This window comes from Muscardinus avellanarius (genome assembly GCF_963383645.1).
Source record: "Muscardinus avellanarius genome assembly, chromosome: 9".
NCBI classification, from domain to species: Eukaryota; Metazoa; Chordata; class Mammalia; order Rodentia; family Gliridae; genus Muscardinus; species Muscardinus avellanarius.
In genome coordinates, this window is record NC_137795.1 from 43,287,059 (window position 1) to 43,314,629 (window position 27,571).

At 39.7% G+C, this 27,571-nt stretch overlaps 1 protein-coding gene across 32 annotated transcripts in view; it reads left to right on the top strand.

Moving 5' to 3' along the window:
• NRCAM (neuronal cell adhesion molecule) overlaps nt 1-27,571 on the top strand; it is a gene marked incomplete at both ends in the record, with an annotated part of 75,624 nt that overhangs the window by 24,001 nt on the left and 24,052 nt on the right. For 15 of the 32 annotated variants that reach the window (XM_080701860.1, XM_080701854.1, XM_080701871.1 and 12 more), the window contains 14 exons: nt 4,470-4,613; nt 6,749-6,860; nt 8,230-8,396; nt 8,489-8,636; nt 10,990-11,114; nt 11,540-11,569; nt 12,958-13,059; nt 19,366-19,563; nt 19,662-19,732; nt 20,683-20,908; nt 21,706-21,821; nt 23,387-23,591; nt 25,808-25,930; nt 26,786-26,962. In XM_080701860.1, coding sequence (XP_080557986.1) covers nt 4,470-4,613; nt 6,749-6,860; nt 8,230-8,396; nt 8,489-8,636; nt 10,990-11,114; nt 11,540-11,569; nt 12,958-13,059; nt 19,366-19,563; nt 19,662-19,732; nt 20,683-20,908; nt 21,706-21,821; nt 23,387-23,591; nt 25,808-25,930; nt 26,786-26,962 — 1,944 coding nt within the window. Of the gene's footprint in view, nt 1-4,469; nt 4,614-6,748; nt 6,861-8,229; nt 8,397-8,488; nt 8,637-10,989; nt 11,115-11,539; nt 11,570-12,957; nt 13,060-19,365; nt 19,564-19,661; nt 19,733-20,682; nt 20,909-21,705; nt 21,822-23,386; nt 23,592-25,807; nt 25,931-26,785; nt 26,972-27,571 lie in introns of all 32 variants that reach the window. The other 17 variants (XM_080701849.1, XM_080701853.1, XM_080701856.1 and 14 more) reach the window with 5 other exon arrangements.

The following is a 27,571-nucleotide window of genomic DNA, read 5'->3' on the forward strand; positions in this document are numbered from 1 at the left end:
GTTTTTTTACCTGCATTATGAAGAATGAGACAGGTAATAACGAAATAAACAATAGCAAAGATTTCGGAGTCTTAGTTTTGTTAAAAAAAAAAAATCAAGTGATTTATGAAACATAGGAGCCAGAGGCCATGAGTAAGGAGACTAAGCCTGTGTGTAGACAGAGGATGCAACCAAAATAAGAAGCATAACTGACTTACTTTAAAAAGTGTTCAGTCCTAGGTGCTTCCCAAGTGCCCTCACGTTCTCCAGTCTCTAGAGGTCCCCATTCATCTAATTCTTAACACATGCCCTCATCCCAATCCTAGGCAGCATGCTCAATCTTTTGCCAGTTTTCCCTCCCTGAGAATTGGTTAGGTCCCCCAGAGCCACGCTTATGTTGCCTGGCTGCCTGTCACCTTCGGCCACCTTCCCTGGCCTGCTGCCCTCTATTCTCAGCTCATTGTTACTAGCCAGCTTTTCCCATGCTTCCCATAGGGTCCTCCAAGATGTGGCCAGAGGACCTTCCATGAATCTTCTAAATCACAGCAAAGACTAGTTTTGTAAAGCTTGGTTAGAAGCTTGGGAATAGTCAAAGGGAATTATAGCAAGGGGGAAAAAATAAACTTAAGTGGATATTGCACCCCACTGCCCCGGACTCCTAAGCCATAGCCATGAGCAGAGACTTCACTAGCTCTCCTTTCCCTCCACCTGCCCACCCCTGCCTGCGGCAGACAGAATTTCTGAACATTTTCCACTTCTTGGGATTTAGTCCTCCTCTTAGACCCAGAGAGAGAAAATCAGCCTCGGTTCCCCTCCCAGTCAATGTGGTGCTGATCTGCAAAGGCAACCTCAGGCTCATGATGCGGAGCAGCCTGGCCCCTGGCTGCCTCGAAGTCAGAATCAAATATTGGTTCTACTTCTACATGATTCTCCTGAAACTGACTCTTCCCCAGAGATTGATCTGGAAACAACCTGGAACTTTAATATGGCACAAGTCCCTGTTTTTCATCCTCAGGGTATGACAACTACATGTTTAAACTGGATAATCATACCCTGTCCATGAATATTTATTGAGAGGCCACTGTGTCACAAAGCCTAGTAGTTCTTACCCACTTTGAAGCAGACAGCCTGTGTTTACTGTGAAGGGCCATAGGCTCCTGGGAGAACACAGGTTCTAAAAAGGCCAGTAAGAAGTGGGGTTTGGGTATTTCCACACCCAGGTTAAACCAGGATCAGGATAAGAAAAAACTGCAGAGAGTACTTCATGGTTATGTATCAGGAGGCTGTTGCCAGTCTCAGGGGATTATGAGAGAAAAAGTGAAAGCAAACCAGAACTAAAAGAAGCTTGAGAGCATATAGCTAAGATTTTCTGAGGGGTGCATGCAGGATAGCAGTAAGCGACGGAGCATACTCAGCACATTAGCGCCATTTATTTTCCCCAGCCCCAAGGACCTTGTGATTTACGGAAGGCTGAATGTGCTTCTGAAATCTAGACTCAGCAAAACAGAAAAGTAGGAGGGAGCTTCCATCTAGCCACTCAGCAGATGAATTGGGGGCCCAGGGACACTTAGAGATAAACCCTCAAGCTTGGTTGTTGCAATGCAGACCTAAGCAGGGAAAACTGAGAGTGAGTAAGAGATTAGATAATGAGGCTGATGTTTTCTTCTGATTTACTTGTTGTCCTTCCAAATTGGTTGCCTGGGGCTGTTCCTGCTGTCAGATAACTTAGACTGGGTCATTTCTGGACAACATAAATGTATTGCTTAGGGCTCTGGAGGCTAGAAGGCTCAAGAGGAAGGTCCCCGCAGGCTTGGTGGCTGGTGAGTGCCCCTTCTTCATAGACTCTTCCTTCTATGAGGAGCAAAGAGGCTCCCTCAAACCTACTCTAAGGGCACTAATCTCGTTCAGGAGAGTGAAGTCCTCATGACCTAATCACTCCCAAAGGCCTCACCTCTTAATACTATCAACTTGGGGTAGGGTTTCAACATATGAATTTTGGAAGGGCACAAACATTCAGAGCACAGCATCAGCATAGGTAGCCCCTTTGAGGGAAACTTGTACTCTAATTTTATTAAGAGTTATGAAAATTCACTCATAGTCACTCAGTCTTGAATAAAATTTGGGAAAGGAAGATTAACTGCAAGAGGCCTGTTTTGGAGAAAGAGGTCAGTAGTCCCAGGAAGACAAGTTCGGCCCTTCCTCTATAACCCAAGTCCTTCAATTAGGTCCAGAGAAGAAAGTATCAGGCAATAAACAATCTGTCAAATCAGCTTCCAAATCAATTAATATCTTCCATCCCAAAAGCATTATTTTAGTTTCCTTGAGGCAGGGAAAAGGTGGTCAAAAAGATATGATGGAGAGTGTGCACTTCCTACAGATCCAGGGTCCCCACAGAGCAGTCACTGTTGTGACAACTCGTAACTGAAAGATGACTGTGGGCTGGCAGCGATCCTGCACCATGTTACTGCAAATGCACAGCTGTTCCCCACCCCTGGACCTCAGCAGCTGGTCCATGTACGACTTCTGCTGAGAGGCCTTGTGAGCAGATACTCAGTCTTAAATAGCTAAGTTCAAAGTAAGCATGTTCCTACTGTGTTTCAGCATCCCCTAATAAGGTGTAAATGAGGGAGGAAACCACTTTAAAGAGTCAGTAGAGGTGTGAAGACGCTTGTGCCTCAACTGTTCTATCCTGCTTGGTAGTTGCCACATGAATTTAGAGACCAAGACCCCTAAACAGAATTGCCTTTGAGATTTGGGGACCCTTCTGGAAATGAGACTAGTGCTTGTTTCTTGTGTGTAGTTTGCTGAGTCACACACCCCACAGATGCACCCAGCGGTGCTGGGTTATGGGTGTAGGATGCTGGAGAGAGAGGCAGAGGCAGGACCAAGAGCAAAGTCTGCTGCAGTATACAGTGTCACTGAGATAGAAGAGGCCATGACTAGGGGAACATGAGGAGGCTCCCGAAGGTGGAGAAAGCAAGGAAATGGAAGGTTCTTTTCTAGACTACCCAGAAAGGAACCCAGGCCTGATGGTATTTTTATTTTAGTTCAGTGGGATCCATGCCAGACTTCCAGTTCACAGAGCTTAAATGATGGTAAATTTGTGTTGTTTCAAGCCACCAAAAGTTTGTGGTAAACTGTTATAGCAACTTTGAGAAAAACTATCACAGAATGCATGGGCACATTACCTCGAGTATTTGTAATTAAACAAGGATAAATAGCTATAGTTTACTTTCATTAAACCACAAGTGAATCAAAATTTTTTTTGTATTTCAAAGTGCTAAAGGAGTCTTAATGCAATGATAAATGTGCCTTAGATGCATATTCTTTTTTATCACCAAAGGAAAAAGTTGCATTTAGAATGAAAGTAAAGTCCTCTTAACTAGCTCAAGTAGCCAAATGCAGTTTCAGATGAAAGGGTGCTGGTATTTAGTTTTGATTTTGATCAGCGTGCAGAGGCAGTGTACTTTTAAAGCAATGTAAGGTCATGGCCTAGAGTTTCACATTTACAAAAAAGGGAATTTATCTTCAATAGCACAGCAGTTTCAAGTTGTTGGGCATGCCTGGGACTAAATCCTCATGTATTCCATTACCCAGCCAGTTTTATTCCACTTCAGTAAAGGATCAATCCTAGTCTTAACGTTTTTAAGTACTTGAGGGATTTAGGTGAAAAGGCTGTCTTTAAGAGAAATTTTACATAATCAATTACCACTTCAGCCTCAGGAATCTCCAAGGCAGGGAAGTAAGCATTTTCACTTTGATTCCTGGCCCTACACTTACTTATGCACTGAATTGTTTGCTTCAGGAAGAGGTTCTTAAGAAGGACAGGTTTGGAGAGGCTGGAGTGTTTCTGTATTTTTTGAATAGCTGTTGCTATCTCCTTTACTAAGAAACCGGTCTCCTCAGAAATAACCACAGTCTCTTTGTGAACAATGTTTTGTTCGAATTTCTGAGATTTTCACCTGAATTTGTTTTTTTTCTTTTCTGCATATATCAAAATATATTTAGTGTTACAGAATCAATCCATTTAAGACTAAATAAAGCCGGACGTAATGGCACGTACTTGTAATCCCAGTACTTGGTAGGCTGAGACAGGAGAATCGCAGGTTCATAGCCAGCCTCAGCTACTTAGTGAGGCTCTCAGCAACTTAGTGAGACCCTGTTTCCAAATAAAGAATAAAGAATAGGGCTGGGGGTGTAGCTTGCAGGTAGCACACCCCTGGGCTCCATCCTTAGTACTACAAAAAAAGGAAAAAGACTACATAAGTATTGATCATGAACCTGTACTATGATGTAATAACGAAATGCCGAGAAGAAAAATAAAACTGATGCTTATGCCTAGATTCTAATCTTGTTGATTCATATGCATAAACCAAGCCGTCATTCTGTCCTACTTACTGTCCTTTAGACCTCAAGATTTAGAAGTTTAATATGCATCTTTTGGGCAAAGAGAAATAAATAATTTACTTTCTGTTTCTATATCCAAACAGTTGCTCCTGATGACCCCAGCAGAAAAATAGATGGTGATACCATTATTTTTTCACATGTTCAAGAAAGGTCAAGTGCGGTTTATCAGTGCAATGCCTCTAACGAATATGGATATTTACTTGCAAATGCATTTGTAAATGTGCTCGGTAAGCTCTCTCTTTATTAAGGACACGGAAAATTAAATTATTGCCTGCTATCTTCTACTTACTCGGCAAAAATGTATTAAGCGTCCACTCTGTGCAATGCACAGTACTTGGTACTCTGAGGGATATATGAAGGTGAATAAGATTCGTAACAAAGTTTATAGCTTTGTCCTAAAGAATATCACAGTCTGGTTTTAATGTTCTTTCATGACATAGTTTTTATAGTGGCAATTCCTCATTGTGGAAATAATCAAATAGTCAAGTTATTCCATTCACAGATAATCAGGATAAGTGTCAACCTCAAAAGGAAAATGGCACTTGTCTGCTATTAGCGACAAAATATTACTGTTCTATCCTTAGAACTGACAAGTTCAATAACAATTTGTAACTCTGGTTTTTTGAAAATGAACTATAAAGCTGGGTGTGATGGCACATGCCTGTAATCCCAGCTACCCAGGAGGCTGAGGCAGGAGAATTCTAAGTTTGAGGCCAACCTTGGCATTTTAATGAGACCCTATCTCAAAATAAAAATTAAAAAGGGCTGGGGATATAGCTCAGTGGCAGATCCCTGGATTCAATTCCCCCTCAGAAAAAAAGAAGACAGAAAAATAATCATAATATTTGCCCTTTATCCAAGTCACAGGCATACATTTGCTTAAAACTATGACAATGTACACCATAAACACATTCTGAAATAGTTGGCTTTATGTGAACAATACATTTCTCATATTGGGATATATATAATATATATAACTATATATATAAAATATATACTTAACAAATATATATACTTATATATTTGTTAAAATTTCTGCAAGGGCTATTCTCATGGTACCAAGAAATTATACTTCAACTTTTTCAGATTTGGTATGCTTCCTTTTCAAACAAAATTAACATCAAAAAGCCAATCAATACTTGATATTTTTTCTTCATGCTTGAAGAGCTAGGCAGGAAGATATTGGTGGATATTAAGGAAGCAGTTTTGACCAATGGCTCCATTATTTTACTCTGTACTTCTGTTAATTTAGTTTGTATTTCATATATAAGTGAGGCTGTGTCTTATTTGTCTTTCTGGGTCTATCTTGTTTCATTTAATATGTCTTCCAGCTTGTCACAAGTGATAAGAGATCTATTTCTTTGTTAATGCGGAAAAATAACACATTTATTATCTTTCATCTTTTTTATAATAGTCATTCTAATAGGTATCAAGTTATGTGTTATTGTAGTTAAAGTTTGCTTATTTAATGATATCAGTGATACTGGGGATTTTTACAAATGACCTATTGGCCATTTGAGAAAAATTTCCTTGGGTCCTTGGCTCATTTTTTAAATTGGTTTTCTAGTACTTTTGAATTGAGTTCCTTATATATCTTGCATATTAATCTCCTATCAAATGTATGGTATCCAGATATATCCTCCTATTCCATTGGTTGTCTCTTCACGATGTTGTTTCCTTGCCTGTTAGAAACGTTTTAGTTCCCTCTGGGGTTTGTTTTGTTTCATTTCACTTTGATACTAAGGAATAAATCCGAAGCATTCTACCTCCACATACCCCTAGCCATTTTATATTTTATTTTATTTTATTTTTTCGCTTTGAAGCAGAATCTTGCTAAGTTTGTGAGGCTGTTCTTAAACCTGCGATTCTCCTGTCTCACTCAACCTCCCAAGTTCTGGGATTACGGAAGTGCACCACTGCACCTGCCAAGGCCCTCTGTTCTTAAGTCATCGCACTAATCATTCTGGGTTTTTTTCTGCCACTTATCACTGGGGTGATGATGTGTCAGTCATTCAATAAAAATATACTTGGACATTATTTTCATACTAGACACTGTATTGAGGATAAAATGTTCAAAAATAAAAATCCTTGACCATAAGGGACTTATTTTATTGTAGGAGACACAGATAAGTAAATTGATAACTAAATAATGCCCAAGATGTTGAACATACGGTAGAGGCAGGAAACTTATGTTTTGTCTACCTTGATTGACTGAGGAGTATCGTATCTGTTGGAGAACATTAGAGACATATTGGTTGTACTTTACCATAAACTTTAATGATCTTAAAACAAAATGCAGTAAATACACTGTAAGCCTCAACTCTGTTCTAATATTTATTGTGCCTTTTAATAATGTTTTCAGCTGAACCACCACGAATCCTCACACCTGCAAACACACTCTATCAGGTCATCGCAAACAGGCCTGCTTTGCTAGATTGTGCCTTTTTTGGGTCTCCCCTGCCTACCATTGAGTGGTGAGTAATGACCCTATTTGTTTGTTAATGCTCATATTTGTTAAAGCCTTTGCATTGCTAAACATATTGGGTTTTGGTCAAAGAACAAACAGGAGATATGCAGTACACAATTTATCATCCTATTAATTATTGAATTCATTCATTCACAAATATTTATTAATGACCTGCTCTGTGCTAAATAATTCCACATGTATAATCTATTTAGCAGTACATTCTATCAACCACAAAGCTGTATGTAATTTTTTCTTATTGAAAGCTATAAATTTTTAATTAATGCATAATGCCATCACATCATCTGGGACTTTATGAATAGTGTGTGGAGGAACAGGTTGGGAGATATTTCTTGATACTAAAATAACATGTAGGGTGGGAAAGAGGTTCTGTAAGCTCAAAATCAGACACCAGTATTTCTCTTTAGTACCTTTTTTACTGTATTTTTCTGACTTGGGCCCAGCTCTCCTGTGTTTTGTTTTGTTTTTTTTACCTCTCCCCCACCTCACTTCCACACACTTGAGACTGTCCCCTCTCTCAGGCCACTCCTGGCACACACACCCTGTTTCTTGCTTGCTTTGCAAGAGCTGCAAGAGACCAGGCTAGGACAGGCAACCAGTGGGAGCCAGTGCGGGAAAGACAGTTGGAACCATTGTTTGCTGAGCACCATGAGGTCCCAGATGCTGTGCTGTCCTTCAACCACTGACAGGAGGCAGGTTTAAGATTAAAAATAAATCATGCTGGGTCCCCACCTTCACCATGGAGAAGAGAAACACAGATGCCAGTGCAGACTTCCTCATGAAGGTGACGAGATGACACTTGGACAATAGGTTGACTTTGCCTCAGCCTTTTTCATCCGTCTTTACTTCTCCCATCTAACATACATGCTTTTTTTATTCTCCCCTGAATATTTCCCTAGTTATACTTTCAATAATACAAGCTCTATGGCCTTGGAATAGAAATCTCTTTGAAATTAAATCCTGCAGATAGAGTTACGAATATACCGCAGTTAGAGGAAGAAACATAAAAGAGAAGTGTTTTCTTTATGCCTATTTTATCACCTATTTTAGGATAAAATAGGTAATAGCATATTTGTTAAATTATGGGTCTGTCATAAAAATTACAATTAAAATATTCTGTATTGTCAGCCTAATTCTGCAAACACCATCTATTGTTGGTTTCTCTCCAATTTTGTCTTCTCTTTATTTTTATCTCCTGACTTACAAGCATGCGGTGCGCTTGTGCCAATTCCAAATGTCTTTGTACTTAGCGCTTTACTGCAGACCGTGGTTGTATTGACCTTGAATGTCACATTTTATTTGACTTGAAATTATGATGCACTCTATTCTCATCATGCATGATATTTTCTGTGACAAAGGTTTAAAGGAGCTAAAGGAAGTGCTCTTCATGAAGACATTTATGTATTACATGAAAATGGAACTTTGGAGATCCCAGTGGCCCAAAAAGATAGTACAGGAACTTACACGTGTGTTGCAAGGAATAAATTAGGGATGGCAAAGAATGAAGTTCACTTAGAAATCAAAGGTAAGGCAGAGGGAATGAGGTTTTGTCAAGCGTCATGTGACTTTGAGCAACTTCTCCAGCGTGGCCAATGGATAACAATAACTGAATTTCAGACCCCACGAGGATCATTAAGCAGCCTGAATATGCAGTTGTGCAGAGAGGGAGCACAGTGTCCTTTGAATGCAAAGTGAAACATGATCACACCCTCATCCCCACTGTCACCTGGCTCAAGGACAACAGCGAGCTGCCCAGTGATGAAAGGTATTTGAAGATGATTTCTTGTCTTTCTCTTTGTTCACCCTGTAAACTGCTCTTGAGCCAAAGGTTCATTGTATAGTGACTTAATGATGATGGTTTTAGTTTTGGAAGAGTGCCCTTGGCAAAATAAAGAGATAGGCATTTTCTCCTTACTGTAAAATATTCAGACCTAAAAAAAGGTATCGAGAGACTGAAATTAGACCCTGAGAATGTTTGTCTATCTTTGTGTGTTGGTCTCCTGTGTAATTTGGGATGGGAAAATCCCTTCAGCCTTTGGACAGCGCCCATTGTTTTGTACCATGAGCAGTGAAGTCTCAGCAGATGTTTTCATTCCCATTCTACAAGTAAGCAGAAACCTGAGCTCCTCAGTCACCAGTGTTTCTGAATTGTTGCCAATATTTTAAAGGATGTTAGTTTTTTATTATTTGGATGGTGAGTTTTTTCTTTTGATCTTATATAAGTGGAAGGAGAAGGAAAAACAAAAATGAGCAAAGTGTTTAAAGGGTCTGAGCAGTTTTTTAGCTTGGAATGGAAAAAAGGTCAGCATTTTACAGCTGAGGCTTTCAACTTGACATAGAAAACACCGTAAGGACACTGAGTTGGGTGTGTGATTTTAGCAATCACAGTGGCTGCAAGCACTCCCCTGCTAGAAAGAATGTTGTGTTCTAGTAGAAATGGCTCTGTGGTTTGCTTACGACTGACCCTGTGATACCCAGGTGGAGCTCTGTTGCATGTTAACATACCCAAAGAACTCTGTGGCCTTTCCCGCGATGTGTCCTGAGTGTCCATCTAGTTCTGTGCTTGATTTAACTGGCCCTTGTATTTGTGGAATCTGAGTTGATAAAGAGGAGAAGGACATATGAAGAAATGACCATCAGGTTAAGGCAGATGAACTTTAACTTGGAAATTACCTAGGGAGACAGGTTATGATTTATGCAGCTTCATTAAAATTAGACACGGATCTTGTATACATTGACTTTTGACCCACTTAGCAATTTTTCACATCTATAAGTAACCTCTTTTTTTTAAAAAAAAAAACACCTCTTAATGGAGATTGCTGATCAAAATCTTCATGATTTTTGTGATAAAAACAGATTACTAGTCTGTGTATTTACTTTTCTCCTATGAGACTTTATGCTTCTGGCAAAATTAACACAAAATTACTTAAGTTAAAAAATTATTTTTTGTGTGGTACTGGGGATTGAAGCCAGGGACATTCTACCTCTGAGCTATACCCCCAGCCCTATTTTTTATTCTTTATTTTGAAACAGGGTCACACTAAGTTGTGAAGAGCCTCACTAAGTGACTAAGGCTGTCTGTGAACCGCGATCCTCCTGTGTCAGCCTCCCAAGTACTAGATTACAAGCGTGTGCCACCATACCCAGCTAAGTTATTTTAAAATATACACTTGGATAAAAATTGAGCTGTATGAGTAGTTTTCAAGTGTTTCTTGAGAGTATTGTGTGTGTGTGCGTGTGCGTGTGCGTGTGTGTGTGTGTGTATGTGTGTGTGGTATAGGGTTTGAACCTAGTGTATTCTACCTCTTAGCTACATTCCTATCCCTATTTTTTATTTTGAAATGGTCTACTAAGTTACAGACGGCCTCACTGTCTTGCTGAGGATGGCCTCAAACCTATGCTTGTCCAGTCTCACTCAGCCTCCCAAGTACTGAGATTAGTGGCAAAGCACAATAGCACAATAGCCTTAAAACAGTACTCCAGTAGGAGTCGCGTGGAGCTGCCCCCACCTCGCCTCCTGATACCCCTGGGGACTTTTATTAAACATTTTTTAAATTGACACACAATAATTGTACATATTTATGAGATATCATGTGATATTTTGCCCCTAGGGATTTTATTTATAGAAGCTCCTAAGAGTCCTGGGGCCTGGTTCAAAACCATTACACCTCATATCTCTCCTAACCCACATTTCCACTTCATTGTAATTGTTTTCCAAATTTATTTTGTTTTATTTATTTATTTATTTATTTATTTATTTATTTATGCAGTACTGGGGAGGAAACTACTCGGGGGCATTCTACCTTCAAGCTACACTTCCAGCCCATTTTTTATTTTATTTTTTATTTCGAAACAGGGTCTCACTCAGTTGCAAAGGGCCTAAGAAGGCTGTAGGCGAACCGTGATCTTCCTGTGTCAGCCTCCCAAGTACTGGACTACAAGCGTGCACCAGCACGCCTGGCTAAGTAACACATATTATTGTAGGCTTTTCACTCTATCTTGCCAAATATTTGTCCGCTTTCTCTTTGTCAAGTTGACCCAGTCTCTCCCAGGCCAGGAAAGCAGTGCCGGGGTGTGGTCGGGGGCGTTTCAGCCGCTCTGGACATGCTTATTCACAGGTTCACTGTTGACAAGGATCACTTGGTGGTGGCTGATGTGAGTGACGAGGATGGCGGCACCTACACTTGTGTGGCCAACACAACCCTGGACCACGTTTCTGCCAGCGCTGAGCTCAGTGTTGTTGGTAAGAACTAGAACGAACATGACATAGCCAGCTTCCTTGTATTAGGTTGAAAAGGGGGAAAAATGTAAATATTAAATATTTGCTTGTTACAGTTTAAAACTATAATTTTTTTTCTTCTTTCAAAATTGTCTTTGAGATGATAATTTCAGTGTAAATATGTTTTGAGAAGACTGGGGAAAATGATGAGATGCATTTTAAGGACATTTTTATAAGAAAATCGGAGGAAATAATTAACTTTTATTTAAAATAAAAGGTTTTTTACATTTCTAAATTGCTACTGCATGCTTATCAATGCTGTATCTCACAGCTAAAACCAGGGCTTAATTTTATAAACTCAATCATGGGCAACCTTTGTCTTCTTGTGCTATTTGTATCCTTCCGTTACTAATTTTGATTTAAATCCTTTATATTAATGTCCTTTCTAGCTCCTACTCCAACTCCAGCTCCCATTTACGGTAAACTAATATGAGTCTTCTTTTTTCTATTTTCTGTCCATTTCACATTTTCAGAAAAAATAACTTTCTTTTTGCCATCACATCGCTGTTTATTGAAGGAAAAACGCTCTATCGTTTTTGTGTTGTGTTCCTCATTTATTGCAGTATGCGATCTCTTTATTAGACTCTTAGAGTTTTTAACTGAGTTTACTGGCAGGTGTTTCTAAATAGTGCAGGTGCCATAATAAAGTAGTTTTATTTGATAAAGTCCCTCTGACACAATTTCCTTGCAAAGTAGCATAGTGCTTTATTTTATCAAAAGCTATCACCCATTATTTTCAGAATGAAAAACTGTTCTTATATTATTTCACAAATTAGATTTTACTTTAATCTATTAAATTTTTTTTGGAAAATAATCTTGTTTTGAAGTTCCATTTTCAAGAAATTTACACAGGAGAAAGGTAGATGTGTAGAATGTCATTTGACTTTTATGTCAGAGAAAACTGTGTGTTCACAGAAGATAAGTCATAAAAAAAAATACCAAAAAAGATGAGCACATCAATCTCATGTGACTTTTCTGGATCCGAAAAATAAATCTGAATCATGTCCAGAAATAGCATATAAATACAATAATTAATTCTGTGACATAATCTCAGGTACACATTACATAGTCTTAGTATTTTATTTAAGACCTGCCCTTTGTAGACATTTACTGCTTCATTACTAATAAGAAAGAAGAGCCCATATATGTATATGGCCCTAGTCTCCCAAGAGCCTGAGATACCTGGAGTAGCAAGGTCCAAAAACACCCAGGGAAGAGTATTTCTCTCTGGATCTCAGAAGCACCAGGCAGTAAAGAAGCCTTGCTTCTGGGTTTCCTTTATCCCAGCAGGTATCTGAGTGAACACACGCATGCTGAGGGCCGCCTACCCTTAAAAACATAAATATTTTTCAGGAGTCCCCGAATCTATCATTCAACATGTTCCAGAAGGAACATTTGGATCTTCTTTACACAGTGCATTTATTTGCCTGAATTTGTTTTCCAGCATTTGCTATTCTGTTTCTCATGCCTTAGAAATTAGCTTCTGGGTTTCTCTTTCTGGCTGTGCTCATTCATGTTCGTGAGAAGACACACTGAGGGTGCTGATGAACCCCGGAGGCCTGCCTCACTGGCTTTGGCTGCAAATGTTTGCGCTGCGTTTGGACAGCGAGCGAGCAGAGCCCCAGGTCGGACTCTTGGCTGTGCCCTGTGTTCCCAGCAACCTCGGCTGTCTCCATTTCACTTCTATTGCATGCTCATTGGTCCTTATGTGCTGTCTGGAAGATGTCCCTCTGTGAATTGCGTTGCAAGGAAAGGAGAACCTCTCAAAAACAGATAGCTAACCGTGATGTGTGTGTTTGGTCTACAGACGTCCCGGATCCTCCCTTTGATTTAGAATTGACTAATCAAATGGACAAAAGTGTTCAGCTGTCCTGGACTCCAGGCGATGACAACAGTAGCCCTATTACAAGTACGTGGTGTTATTTATCACTGATAAGTTTAATGGCCACTTTTACTTTATAATGTACAGATGCACTTCTACTGCATTATTAATAGAAGAAAAATATTTATTTATAATTTTCTTCCGAGATGGAGTTGTTCTTGGTTATAGATCTGGTACAGAAGCTAATTAATAAATTAATTAATTTCCAAAGATGTTAATTAAGCAAATACACTGTCATTTGTGGGAATTTTATTGTTGCTTTTTTGTTTTGTTTTTGTGGTACTGGGGGTTGAATACATGAGCATCCTACCTCCAAGCTACACACACACACACACACACACACACACACACACACACACACACACACATATATATGCTACACTTTTTTTATTATTATTTTGAAACAGGGTCTTGTTAAGTTACTAAGGGTCTTGCTAAGTTTTTGAGGTTAGTCTCAAGCTTGCAATCCCCATCTCAGCCTTTCAAGTACTTGAATTAAAGGCATGCACCACCATGCCAGCTGTCATTTGTACTTAGGATTTATAAGCATCATCTTAAATTTTTACCTCAGTAGGAAAATACACATTAAGTTAATTATTCATTTTGCCCATTAAATCTGGGAGGAAAGGCTGGCAGGACCTGGTGCTGAAAGGCTCAGTCTACATATTAGGAAATTGAGACTTGGTGAATAAAAGTAACTTTTCAAACCCACAGCTGGTAGTGGAACTGGATGTAGCCATCATCTCTGTCAGCTTCCAGCATAAGTGCCTTTCTTCCCACTGCCCCTGCTGCAAAGTGGCACATTCAATAATGTCAGCTCCTCACCTTGATGACATGAGCCTAGACAATAAAATCAGATGAGTGACAGCCCATAAGGATACTAAAGAGCTTAATGAGTTAGAAGAGAGGTAATCTTAGAAGTTTAATTGTAAAGCTGAAAGCTAATGCAGCCCTGAGCCTGAAATGAGTTATGGCCCTCAGGTGTTCTGCAGGAAATAATGCCTTTCTGGTGGTCACCTAAGATTATTCTGAAATGAGAGGTGTGTTGAGTACTACCTCTGGGCTAAGCAGGGTATTCCCAAGAAAATCAACTGATGCTTCTTCTCTGCCTTGTACTTGGTGGTGCTGAGTCTGCCAGCTAACCCAGCACATGAGCCAGAGTTAGCTGGTGAGGATGCTTGGAGACTCTGTGGCCTCGTGAATATGATGCCAGCAGGCTTCAAGGCATCTCTCCTCTTTTCTTCATTCGCTCATTCATTCAACAGTTATTAGGGGACAATTATGTGCCAGATGTTGTTCTAAAACAAAATAGGCAAAAATCTCCACCCTATTGTTAACGGCCGCCAAGGCAGAAGAACCTGGTGGATTCTGGCTGGCCAGATTTGGCCACCTGCCTACATAAGAAATAAGAAAAGCATGAAAAAAGGAAGAAATAATTGTATAGTTTGGTCAAACTGAAAAGCAGCAGTTAGGTTGTTTATCTACCTGTCCCTGCCCTGCAGAAGTGGTTACTTACAATTTATAGAAACAATAGCCAGGCAATATGCAGATGTAGATTTAGCTAGGCTATGCTTAGCCAGAGAAATTTTCAGTCTTAATTTCCTTAGCACTTGTCCTCAGCATAAGGAAGCTTTCATTCTCAGCATGAGCAAATTTACTAGGGAGTTAATATTTTAGATGAGGGCAAAAATACAATAAAATAATAATAATATGTTACTATATATAATGTCAGTATACATTGTTCATACAAATGTATAAAATGTACAAAAAATTATACACACATGTATGTACACACACACACACACACACAAACACACACACACACTGCTCAGTCTACTTTCAAGAGAGAACCTGTTCAAAGAGTATTGCTGACACCTCCCTCTGCTGTTCCTTCCCTAAGGATCAGTAGTGCTCACAGGTCCCACACACTCTCGGGAGTGGAAGGGAGGGGGGCTCAGGTGACCAAGCTGAGCTGTACTTGAGCCTGGAGCTCAGCCATTTCTATTGGAGGACTCTTCTAATGGGCAGACTTTGCCATGGGGTTCCTGCTTGGCCTGGCCGAGACTGCCTCCGCTATGCTGCAGTCTAACCTCTTTCCACTCCTTCCTCCTTCCTTCCTCCTCTCCATTAGTCATGGGGCCTGCATTGTGGATTAAAGGTCTTCCCTACCTACTTCTGTTTCCTCTGCATTTTATTTATTTATTTCCCTAAATAAGTCTCTTTTACCTCTAGTCTACTACTATCTTAGCATCTGCTTCCTAGAGGATTCAAACACACAGGTAGCTATCTATAAACGTGTGTGTGTGTGTGTGTGTGTGTGTGTGTGTGTGTGTGTGTGTGTATTGAGCCCATCCCCAAAAGAAATCAGAAGAGATAGGTGTGAGGGGTATAATATGAATGGGAGGTCAGGGAAGGTCACACAAAGAAGGTTAACAGTTGGGTTTGTCAATCAGGACATGAGAAGGAAATCAGTGAGTGCACGCTGCAGTATCTGGGGGAGGACTTTCCAGGAAGAGCAAAGAAAAAAAGAAAATGTCCTGAGACTGCGGGCATCTGCTGGGAAGCCAGGGCAGCTGGAGTGGAATGAACACTGGGCAGAGGCGAAGACCTAGGCAGTGAGCAGGGCTGTGAACTGTGCCGGGCCTTGCAGGCCACTGTAAGGCATGGTTATGTGTGTCTCCTCTGAGAGGCAACACATGTACATCTAAGTGTACATGGCCAAGTAAATCTCTTTGCATTTATACAGATGTAGTATCCAGCACACACTGCTCTATAATGCATGGTTTCACTTAGCAGTACACTGGCAAATCATTTTGTTTCAGTGTATATGGAGCAGCCTGGTTCATTTATAACAGATGCAGAGTACTCCGCTGTGTGATGGACCATGCTTGACTTAATCAGTGTCCTCCTGATGGAAATTTACCCTGTTTGCAAATAGGTTATTTAACTTGCAAACAGTATTGCCGGGACTTCCGGGAAGATGGCGACCGAGAAAAGCGGGGCTTAAGAGTCCCGCTAACAACCAATCTCCATTACCACAAAAAGAGCGCCTTTCATAGCCAGAAAACACCATCACCAGAAAAACAACAAAAAAAAAAAACCACCAGGCTCCAGAGAGAAAGCGGACTGAGAACAGAGCTCAGGGCCACAGAGGAGACACACGCGCCCGAGGACGCGGCAGCAGCGCCATACTGCCGGCGGCAGCGGCAAACTCAACGGACGGCTACAGCAAGCCAGGTGAGCCGCTGCAGAACAGCCAGGCGGGATCTTTCGGCGCAGACAGCATTTAAAGCTCCCAGTGGCTGAGCTCAGCACACGCTGCAGGGATTCAGAGTGGAAATCAAAACCAGAGAAGAAAAAATACGCCAGCCTCATGGCCGAGGGCGTGGCAGAGGCGCCATATTGCCACCGGCAGCGGCAGCAGCAGTGAATTCACCGAGTCCAGTACAGCTACATCTGCGTACTCAAGAACAGTGAGTCAAATTGCGGGCCACAGAGGAGAAATCGCAGTATTGTGCCTCCTGGGACTTGACCCAGTGAGGGAGTGGTGGTGGCAGAGATATCACACCATAGGAGAACGTGCAACCTGGCACCCCCCATAGTTTAAAGCAGCCTCTATCGACTCCCTGGGTCGGAGACTCTGTGATACAAGCCAGTAAAGAAGTAGTGGGGTCTGAGATAATACAGACTTGAGATCCAGAGCACCTTAAGTGAAGCCATAGTGACCCAAGGGAAGAACCCAGAGAAGGCACAAACCTCCGAAATCATGGGAAAGAGGAATAACACTGGAGTAATGAATGCCCACAACCCCACAACATCAGAACCCAATAAAACAGAAAATCAGAGATTTCTAGAAGATCAAATCAGGAAAATAACTGTAGAAATAATAGAGGTGCTTCGAAAAGAACTCAGAGAGAGCCAAAAAGAGATAAAGGATGCAATTAATGAAGTAAAGGCCTCAATTCAAAGCACAAACAACCGATTAGACCACATGGAGAACAGAATCTCTCTCTTAGAAGATGAGCAATCCAAAAATGAACGCATAGTTTCTAATCTAGGAAAAAATATTCAACAGCAGGAATCTGACATTGAAGAAATATGGGCCCATCTTAAGAGAGCTAACCTAAGAATAATTGGAATAGAGGAGGGAAAAGAAAGTGATACCAAAGGGATCAACAATCTCTTCAAGGAAGTAATAGCAGAAAATTTTCCAAATATAGAGCAAGAGGTTGATACACAGATCCAGGAAACTTATAGAACTCCCTTTAGACAGGATTGGAGAAGAGGATCCCCACGCCATATAATTGTCAAAATGACCAATGTGGAAGCCAAGCAGAGAATCTTAAAGGCAACAAAAACAAAGGGCCAAGTGACATTCAGAGGCAAACCAATTAGAATCACTCCAGACTTCCCAAACCAAGTCATGAGAGCCAGAAGGGCTTGGAGTAACATATTCCAAACTCTGAAAGAAAACAACTTCCAGCCAAAAATTTCCTATCCAGCAAAACTTTCTATCAAATTAGATGGAGAAATAAGAAGCTTCCATGACAAACAGAAACTGAAGGAATTTATGTCTTCAAAACCAGCGCTAGAGAAAATACTCAAAGAGATTAACTACAAAGAAGAAATAGGTAACACTCACCAGAACCAGAGAAACAAGAGTTTCCATCCAACAGACAACTAAGATTGGTTATCTGTGGAGATTCATTATTTATGTTAGTCTTTTACCTATCTCTAAGTTGTATTGTTTGCCTTTATTGTTGTTAATTTTTAGGATTTCTAGTTGGAATATTAATATACCTTCAGATATAGCATTTGGAAATATTTTATCCAATTCTATTAGTAACTTTTAACTCTGTTTACATTGTCTTTGGATATACAATATTTTCTTTTATTTTTTAGGGAGTTTGTATATTCTTCTGTTGCCTGTGCCATTGAAATCATATCCGAGAAATCACTGCCAATTTCAATGTTGTGAGGTTTTATGACCCAGATTTTCTCCTAAAAGTTTATAGTCTTAAGATTTATATTTAGGTCTTTTATCTATTTTGAGTTAATACTTGTATATGGGATTAGGTAAAGGTCCAATTTTATTCTTTTCCATGTAATTATTATTTTTCAACAATATTTAGTTAAAAGATTATTATTTCCACCACCAAATGTTCGTGGAAACCTTGTCAAAAATAACTTGACAATATAGGGAAGAATTTAGCTCTAGGCTTGTATGTAACTCCAATGGTCTATATATCTGCCTTTAGAACAGTACTACACTGTTACAATTATTGTAGCTTTATATGGTTTGAAATCAGAAAATATATATCTGCTAGCTTTGTTCTTTTTCAAGATCGTTTTGGGTATCTAGAATTCATATTCCATATTAGGATAGATTTTTTTCTGAAAAATAAATATATAAATATATGATAGTTTCACCTAAAAAAACAGAAAAAAATATGCTCTAGTAAGAAAGAAAGCAAAAAGAAATATTGAAATGCTATCTTTAAATCATCAAACGCTTGGTATCAGACAAATGAAACTGTTATGTGAGATTATCATTTTTAATTTTGGATAAATTGCTATAATACTAGATGTCAACCACTAAGCCAAGCATGGGAAGGAGGGATGGGGAGAGAATGGGGTGGGGATCGGGTGGGGGCTGACTGGGCGATGTGTGCATGTATGTCTACAAAAGTTTGTATCCCACTATGATGTATGAATACAGTGCACCAATAAAATAAAATTAAAAAAAAACAGTATTGCCATGTGGATTATTTGTCACATGTCTTTGAACCCCTATGCATGAGCACATTTATTAAAAAATAATTGCTAGAAGCACAATTTCTCAAAGGATATATGTGTTAAATAATGTTATATTTTCTAAATTGCCCCCTATAGAAGTTGTATCCATTTACATTTACCATAGAGTCTGAGAATGCTTCTTTCCCTGTGTCTCAGTGGACAAAATGAGTTTAACCTTTGATTGCTGTCTAGCTGTGTAACAAAACAGTAGCATCTTAAAGTATTTTAATTCTCTCCTTTATGAAAAGCACTGACCATTTTTTCATATATTTAAATTTCTCCTTGGTATATGAATGGATCAGTTTTAGTTTTAACTAAACTAAATTCAGCATGCTAATGTGTCAAAAATTATTGAGTGTGCTTAAGTCTTAAGGATAGTGAAAGAACTCTGAAACAAAAATATTCTAGTGGAATTTTTTTAAAAAGTAACTTAAGTCATGTTTAGCTACTCTTGATTGCCCTGTAGATATGGCTAGCAGCCTACCCTCGGGCTGACTGCATTCACTGTCTTGGTTTTGTGGTTTGTTGTGTGGCCAGAATTCATCATTGAGTATGAAGATGCAATGCACGAGGCAGGCCTGTGGCACCACCAAGCTGAAGTCTCTGGAACCCAGACCACAGCCCAGCTGAAGCTGTCTCCTTATGTGAACTACTCCTTCCGGGTGATGGCGGTGAACAGCATTGGGAGGAGCTTGCCCAGCGAGGCATCTGAACAGTACCTGACCAAAGCCACTGGTAAAGCGGGCCTGCAGGGGTGTGAAAGAGAATAAAAAAAGGCTTCCTCCCTTTACAGAGAACCAACACTTAAACTTATGTGACTGCTTAACTTCTAGAACCAGATACAAATCCCACGGCTGTGGAAGGACTGGGATCAGAGCCTGATAATTTGGTGATTACGTGGAAGGTGAGCTTGGAAGCCTTCAACTACCCTCAGTACGTTTTAGAGGGAAAAGAAAAAGATGTTTTAAAATAATATCTGCATTTAGATCCCATTTCACTAATTTCTTTTATTTAAGCAGCAGTATTGTGGAGTAGTTAAAAAGCTTGATCTTTGGAGCCAAAAGTAATGGGTGCAAATCCCAGCTCTGCTGCTTATGGTGTGATCTTAGCCTAGTTGTTGGACACATTTTAGGTATCTATATAATAAGAATAACAATAAAACCATCTTCATAAGATTAATACATATAAAGCATCTAAAATAATGCCTAGCACATATATGTGCTCAGAAAAATGCTAACTAGTATCATCATAACAAACTACCTGGAAGACATTCATGAAGCCAGTAGCCAGTTATTATTATTGCTAGTAGTATTATATTTGGTTTATTTGTATTTTCTGTATTTGGAAAAATTACCATATACTTATATAATTTTTAAACCTACTTATATGTACACGTGTGTGTACATACTAGTATACATATGCACATACATATACTTACAGTATTGGCAGGCTACCATTGTTGTCTTTTAATTAAAGAAGAATAGTTCATAAGTTTCAGTCTCCAAGTAAAATGAACAAGATGTGCTTTCACACAGACAGGAATATCTAAAGGAATCCAGATCATTGAAATGTTTTAAGACTCACCCACCCTTGGCTGTACCATCAGACTTTCAGAGGTTTATGTGATATTTACTGCTTCAAAATAATAATTTGCAACCTTTGAAATGTTGATCCTATATAAGCTTTGACTCTCATCACAAAAAGATAAGAGATCCCTGTAGAAAATGGTTAATAGCTTGAATTTTAGTGTTTTAGTGCTCACTTGCTTTAAGTCTGGGAATTGGATTTGTTATTCCCATAACAGGCTGTACAGTCGATATGTTTCTAAGCTCAGCTCTTTGGCTTTTCTCATAGCCTTTGAATGGATTTGAATCTAATGGGCCAGGCCTTCAGTACAAAGTGAGCTGGCGCCAGAAAGATGGTGATGACGAATGGACATCTGTGGTTGTGGCAAATGTGTCCAAGTATATCGTCTCCGGCACGCCAACCTTTGTCCCATACCTGATAAAAGTTCAGGCCCTCAATGACATGGGGTTTGCTCCTGAGCCAGCTGTAGTCATGGGACATTCTGGAGAAGACCGTAAGTGTCGTGTACCATTTCCTTTCTGCTTTTCCCAGCCAAACACACCTACCAAGGTGGAAACCAAACCTATTCCAGAGGAGCTTAGGTTTGCAAGGGAGGGAGGTGGCAATTATTTTGTTAAATTTTTCTGAATTTAAACAGCCTGCCATATAATTAAGATTTTATATATAGAGAGAAAGGTTTAGGGTTAGGGGTATAGCTCAGTGGCAAAGTGCTTGCCTACCAGGTGCAAGGCCCTGGATTCAACCTCCAGCACTGGAGGAAGGAAGGAAGGAAGGAAGGAAGGAAGGAAGGAAGGAAGGAGTAACAGAGGTTCCCAATGTTAAACGGATTACTTAACAAGAGTTGTCCTCATAAAGTCAAATGAACAGAAAGCCCATTTCAACCCTCAACGGTTCATAGGGTAGGATTCCAGAGATGCTGTGGATAGGCTAGGACTTGCTCCAAGTCAAAATTATTAAAAGATAGTGACATTTTTGCATAAAACTTAAAATAACATTGATACTGCCAGGCATGGTGGTGCACACTTGTAATCCCAGCATTCGGGAGGCTGAAACAGGAGGATCATGGTTCCCAGACAGCCTCAGCTACTTAGTGAGACCCTTTGCAACTCAGTGAGACCCTTTAATTATCAGTGAGAATTTAAAAAATAGGGCTCGGAGTATAGCTCGAAAGTAGAATGGCCCTGGGTTTTATCCCCAGTACTGCCAAATAAATAAATAAATAAATTAATTAATTAAATAACATTGATACTAAATACCTCTAACCCCCACCCTTCCCTGTCCTTTCTCCAGTCCCAATGGTGGCTCCTGGGAATGTACGTGTGAATGTGGTGAACAGTACCTTGGCGGAGGTGCACTGGGACCCGGTGCCTCTGAAGAGTATCCGAGGACACCTACAAGGCTATCGGGCAAGTGAAGGGAGACATTTCACCTTCTTTCCTTAATAACAGGACTTTGGCCAATGACACCTGCCACGCACACTGCATGAGGTCGGAGTTACTTGGTTCATCTCCTTATGAACTCATGAATTTGAGAGTACATGTGTTTGTTGCCTCGGGCAGGGCTATATCTAAAGGGGCCCAGCTAGAGTTATCAGCAGACCTTACTCTTCCAAATTGAGGAAAAAATGTTTTCTCTATTTTTTCCACTGATGAGCTAACATTCTGTCAAGTAAAGAGTGTGTGAAAAATCAGAAAAAACACAAAATAACTAGAATGTGAGTAACTGTACCTCACTTTAAAATAATATGGAACACACACATTAAACCTAAGAAATTATCCTAATAATAAATTTTAAAATAATTCAAATTATATGTAAGACCATATAATCCAAACTGGGTTGTTCTTATGAACTTTGCTTATCTTTGCTTTGGGGAAGCACAGAAAGACTGATTTAAGGAGACTTATGATTGCTAAATAGCCTAAGAACTACACACACACACACACACACACACACACACACACACACACACACACAGTCATTGCTTGGATTTGTTAGCACTGGCCCCTAGAGGTCACTTTTTGTACTGCATCAGTTATCTTTTTTTTTTTTCCTCCCCCTAACATTAGCCAGATTCTGTACTGTATACATTGACTTCTCTTGAATTTCCTAAAATTCCTAGGACAAATTTGAGAACTTAGCAATAATGTGTTTGTGTTCACCTTACATATCCATCTGACCAAAGCCTGTGCCTACAATTTAATATAATAAATAAGTATTTTAGAATTAAGTGATCGTTTGGCTCAGTAGAAAAACCTTACACTTGCAATGGAGGGTCCCCTGCGGCTTTGGGAAAGTCACCAGTAACCCGGTGCTCATCTGTTTTGTAGGAATAAAAATAACAAAATCTCACTGTGGGTTTCAGAATTAAACTAAATGATATATTCTACAAGGACATGTATTAAAATATGTAAATAATGGATAGTAATTTTTACTTTTTTAATATTTTATACTATTTTATTATACTTTTAAATATTTTATACTATTTTATTATATTATATTATATTTATATATATTATATATTATTATATTATATTTTATTATATTTTATAATTATAATTTATATTTATTTATATTTATATATTAATTATATAATTATAATTTATGTTTATTTATATTTTACTTTTATAATATTTTAATCAAAATATTTAAGCCAATTTTCTCATCACCTGTTTGCCTCATGTCTGGAGAGAACCAGATGGGTCTCCTGCTATTTCATTATCTCACTTTTGCTCCTCCAAAAGAATCGTGCGGCCCATCTTTGTCATTTAGTCTTTTAATTTCCTCATTATCTGTGAGTTCTTATTCCTCTTGCTTCAGAATCTGAATCAATATCCATTAGTTTTACTACTACTTTTTCCTCTTAAAATGCACCAAGGGGATTTTCTGGGAACAATGCCACTTTGGTTTTGAGAGCTTGAGAAATCTTGTTTGCTCCCTCGTGTGTCCCTGACGTCAGTTCTTGGCATTTCAGATTTACTATTGGAAGGCACAGAGTTCATCCAAAAGAAACAGGCGGCACATTGAGAAAAAAATCCTCACCTACCAAGGCAGCAAGACGCATGGCATGCTGCCCGGGCTGGAGCCCTTCAGCCACTATGCACTGAACGTCCGAGTGGTCAACGGGAAGGGGGAGGGCCCGGCCAGCCCCGACAGAGTCTTCAGCACTCCAGAAGGAGGTATGGAATGGGACTGTCTCTGAGATCCAGGAATGTATGACATGGCCTGAGAGGCTTTATGTGACGACTGGGCCTCCGTGTAAAGTATATTCTGGAAGTCAAATGTGATTTTTTATCTGTGAACATAGCACACAGAAAACTGGCAAAATGTCACTCATATGTGGCCTAAGGGTTTATGGAAGGCTTCAGAATCTAATATACTGCCCTAAAACACTTTTTCCATTTACTTAAATGTTTTTTCCCACACACACTACCTAATGTGATGTTTATTGGGGTCATTAGCCTTCTGACCCGAGGCACATTCAGTAACTTCTCTGATCCTCAGTATCATCATCTGAAAAGCAGGAGAACCAAGTGGATACTTAAGACAAATGCCTGGAAGGGAAATACTCAGGGAGTAGGCATTGACTTCCATAGCTTCTTTCTCAGGGCACTTTCATAGTTTACTATAAAGTTGAATTTAGTTAGGCTAGAAATCTGACCACATGGGTTGGGAAGGAAAGGGAGAATCATTGTAGATGTGGGCCTCTGCAAGGAGATCATAGGGAGAATCAGGTATATGCTTCTAGAGGAGAGGGCTGGAAGGAGTTTGGGCAAGAACTACAGGACAGCCTAGGGAGTGAGGTTAGAGATCTGAAAGGCACTAAAATGTGCTTTATCTATTTTGAATTTTATTTCAAATCAGCCTTAACAATGTGTCAGCTTCTGTGGATTCCTTGGGTCTTTTTGATAAAAGCAGTTTTCACATGTCCCTTGTCCTGGCTCTTGGTTGCAGGCTTATGTTGTGGGCAGCTGCCCAGCACCCTATGAGTCCCAGCTCCCATCCACTGCAATTTCACCGCCCTTTTGAGTCCCAGCTCCTATCCACTCCATCTCACCACCCTTTTGAGAGGCAGGGCTCCTTCACTCAAGGCCTTCCCCAGTTATACCTCATCCTGGTCCTTTGGATGGCTCCAAAAAAGCTGTCAGAGAAGAGATGATCAGAGAATTCAAGGTTAAAAAGGAGAGCAAGTGGTGTGTCTAGAGACACAAAGGTATGATAGCACAGCTCCTACAGGAAAGCGCAAACTGTATGAGCAGAAACGATCAGCTAGAGCGGACCCACACTGTGCGGGTCTTGGATGCTGTGCACATGCACCTGTGGGCCACGGGCTCTCAGCCTGTGGACTGAAGTCCTTCCAGGGGATAATGTAGGCTTTTAACGAGCTCCAGGACCTCCTAAAATTGTATGAAAGGTGCACATGTATTTTCCTAGGGAGAGTTTGTGGCTGTCATCAGATTTTCCAGAGCCTATAATCCCTAAACGTTAAAAACTATTTATTGATTTGAGGAAGCTTAGAAGTTTCTATGTGCCAGGCATGGTTGTAGACCCTAGCAAAGGAGCGGGGGGTGGCAAAGAAAAAAGAGAAGGGAATGGATGAATAGGACTGAGATTAGGGAGGGAGAGTGGCCAGGGCCTAGTGTCCTAGGGGATGGTGGATAAGTCCAGGTAGACTTCCTGGTTTCCTGCTGGCGTGAAGGGGGACAGTGGTATCATGAAGGGGTTTTGAAGGAAGCAGCCACCCTGAGAGAGAGAGAGAGCTTTCCCCAGCGATCACCCTCTCAAGGAAGTGAATCAAAAAAGACCAGGGATGTTTTCCTGGCAATTTTCCAGTCTCTGATGTAGAAAGCCTCCTCCCGGGCCAAGAAGTGCCAGCGTTGGGGCCTTTGTCCATTACCGCCAGATCCAGGACAGCTGTAGCTCTCAGGATGAGAACAGCTCTGTGCCTGGGAAGGCTGGCCTGGACCCCGTGCTCAGCAGGAAGGGTGTCTGACCGCTGGGAGACACCTGGCTTATTGGGGAAAACAGTCCTTAATGGCCAAGATCACAGCTGCTACCACTCAAGGATCTAGCAAAGCAACCAGTTTGCTGTTATGGCAGCATTGATACGTCAGGAAAATAGTCTTTCCTTTAAAAATACCTGATTTGAGGTCCACAGAAGGCAGTTGTTGTGTATTTTGAGAGAATGGCTTTAATAAATTTAAGTGGAAATGGTAAGATAACAAAAAGAGAATAGGTTCCTGTCACAGGTTTGTATTAATGTGTTTTCAGATGAATCAAGGTGCTGAAAACCAAAACATCAGTGGTTTGTGTAAACATGGCAAAATATGTCATCTTTGATACATTTTGAAATGTTTAGAAAAGCTTTGTGTCAACTTTGTGTTCCCTTTAAAAGTCCCCAGTGCTCCCTCATCTTTGAAGATCATTGAACCTACACGGGACTCTCTCACTTTGGAATGGGACCCACCGAGCCACCCAAATGGCATTTTGACTGAGTACTCCCTAAAATATCAGCCAAGTAAGTAATTGGGAGGAAAGAAAAGAGAAATAAGGTTTTTAAAAAAGTTTTCACTGTCATCTTAAAATTTAAACTGGTTATTTCCTTATATCTGTAGAATATACGTATACCTTAAGCGGAATATACATATACCTTTAAGTATTATTTCAGAAGGAAATTCAAATCGTATCCTTTAAAGAAAAAACTATGTATATACTTTTAAAAATAAGTACTCTGTAGCCGGGCGTGGTGGTGCACGCTTGTAATCCCCGCGCTTGGGAGGCAGAGACAGGAGGATCGCGCAGGTTCGAAGCCAGCCGTGCGCGCTGGCTTAGGAGACCCTGTTTCCAAATATAAAGTGTAAAAATAGGTCTGGGAGTGTAGCCCAGAGGTAGAAGGGCTTCCAGGAACCCCAGTACCACCAAAAAAAAAAAAAAAGTACTCTAGAATAATACAGTCCTTTGAGGTTGGGGCTTGGGGTACTCCTGTCATTTGGTTAAGTAAGCATTATCTACAAATTTAAGAAAATAATATTAGGTTCTTTGGAACTAATGTCGCTGAAATAAATGCTTGGAGTTATTCAATAAGGTATGATTCCACCTGCAAAAACACAAAGTAGAACATTTTGTAATTCAACCATACAATTTTGCTAGTTTACAAACCAAAAGAGAACATATTCCCCATTGCCATATTATATTATATATTATAACATCATAGGAGCTATAAAAGGTTGTTACTTAGTTACGTTAGGCAAAGAATAAGTAGGATTATAGAAGTCCCTGTAAACCAGATTTGGCATTTTGGTCAACATAATTATTTACAATGGTGTTCCTATAGGAGCTAATGGAGCATGTACTTGTTATTTCTCATTGACAGTTAACAGCACACATGAATTAGGCCCTCTGGTAGATTTAAAAATTCCTGCCAACAAGACACGCTGGACTTTAAAAAATTTAAATTTCAGCACCCGATATAAGTTTTATTTGTATGCACAAACGTCAGCAGGATCAGGAAGTCAAATTACAGAGGAAGCAATAACAACTGTGGATGAAGGTAAGATGGGTATGTATAAAATCCATATGAGTATTACAGAATAAAAATCTTTAACTTCGATTTCTGCTTTCTCATTCCTTCTTACCATACAGTACTCACCTTACCTCATTACACAAGCACTTATTTGTAATTTCTCCTTCTTATATGTGGTAAAACTAGTAGCTCATACTGAAATATTTGTTTTTTGAGTACATATGAAACTTTTAAAGTTATATGAAAATATTGGAATGAGAGTGAGAAATTAAAATATTTGCCACACTTGAACTCAAAATTCAAGGCAATGTTTTATCTATAACTTTATACACACATACACATTTGTACTCATATTATAAATATATATATATATGTACACACAGGCATACATACCTATGTACTTGTAGTTCTAATTTTGTACTCCATTCACTGGAAATAATTTGCCAATCCACATATACATATTTATATTTTCAGTAAGAAGTCAAAACAGTTATTACACAATGCATTTATTTTGTGTTTGAGCAAGAAACTTTGTATTTGGGTATGTCATCTGGTACAGAGAAAGCAAAATACTCTCCGAGTTTTTAGAAAATCAATGAGCATGTCCTTTATATTTCTAAAAGTCATTCTTAAAAT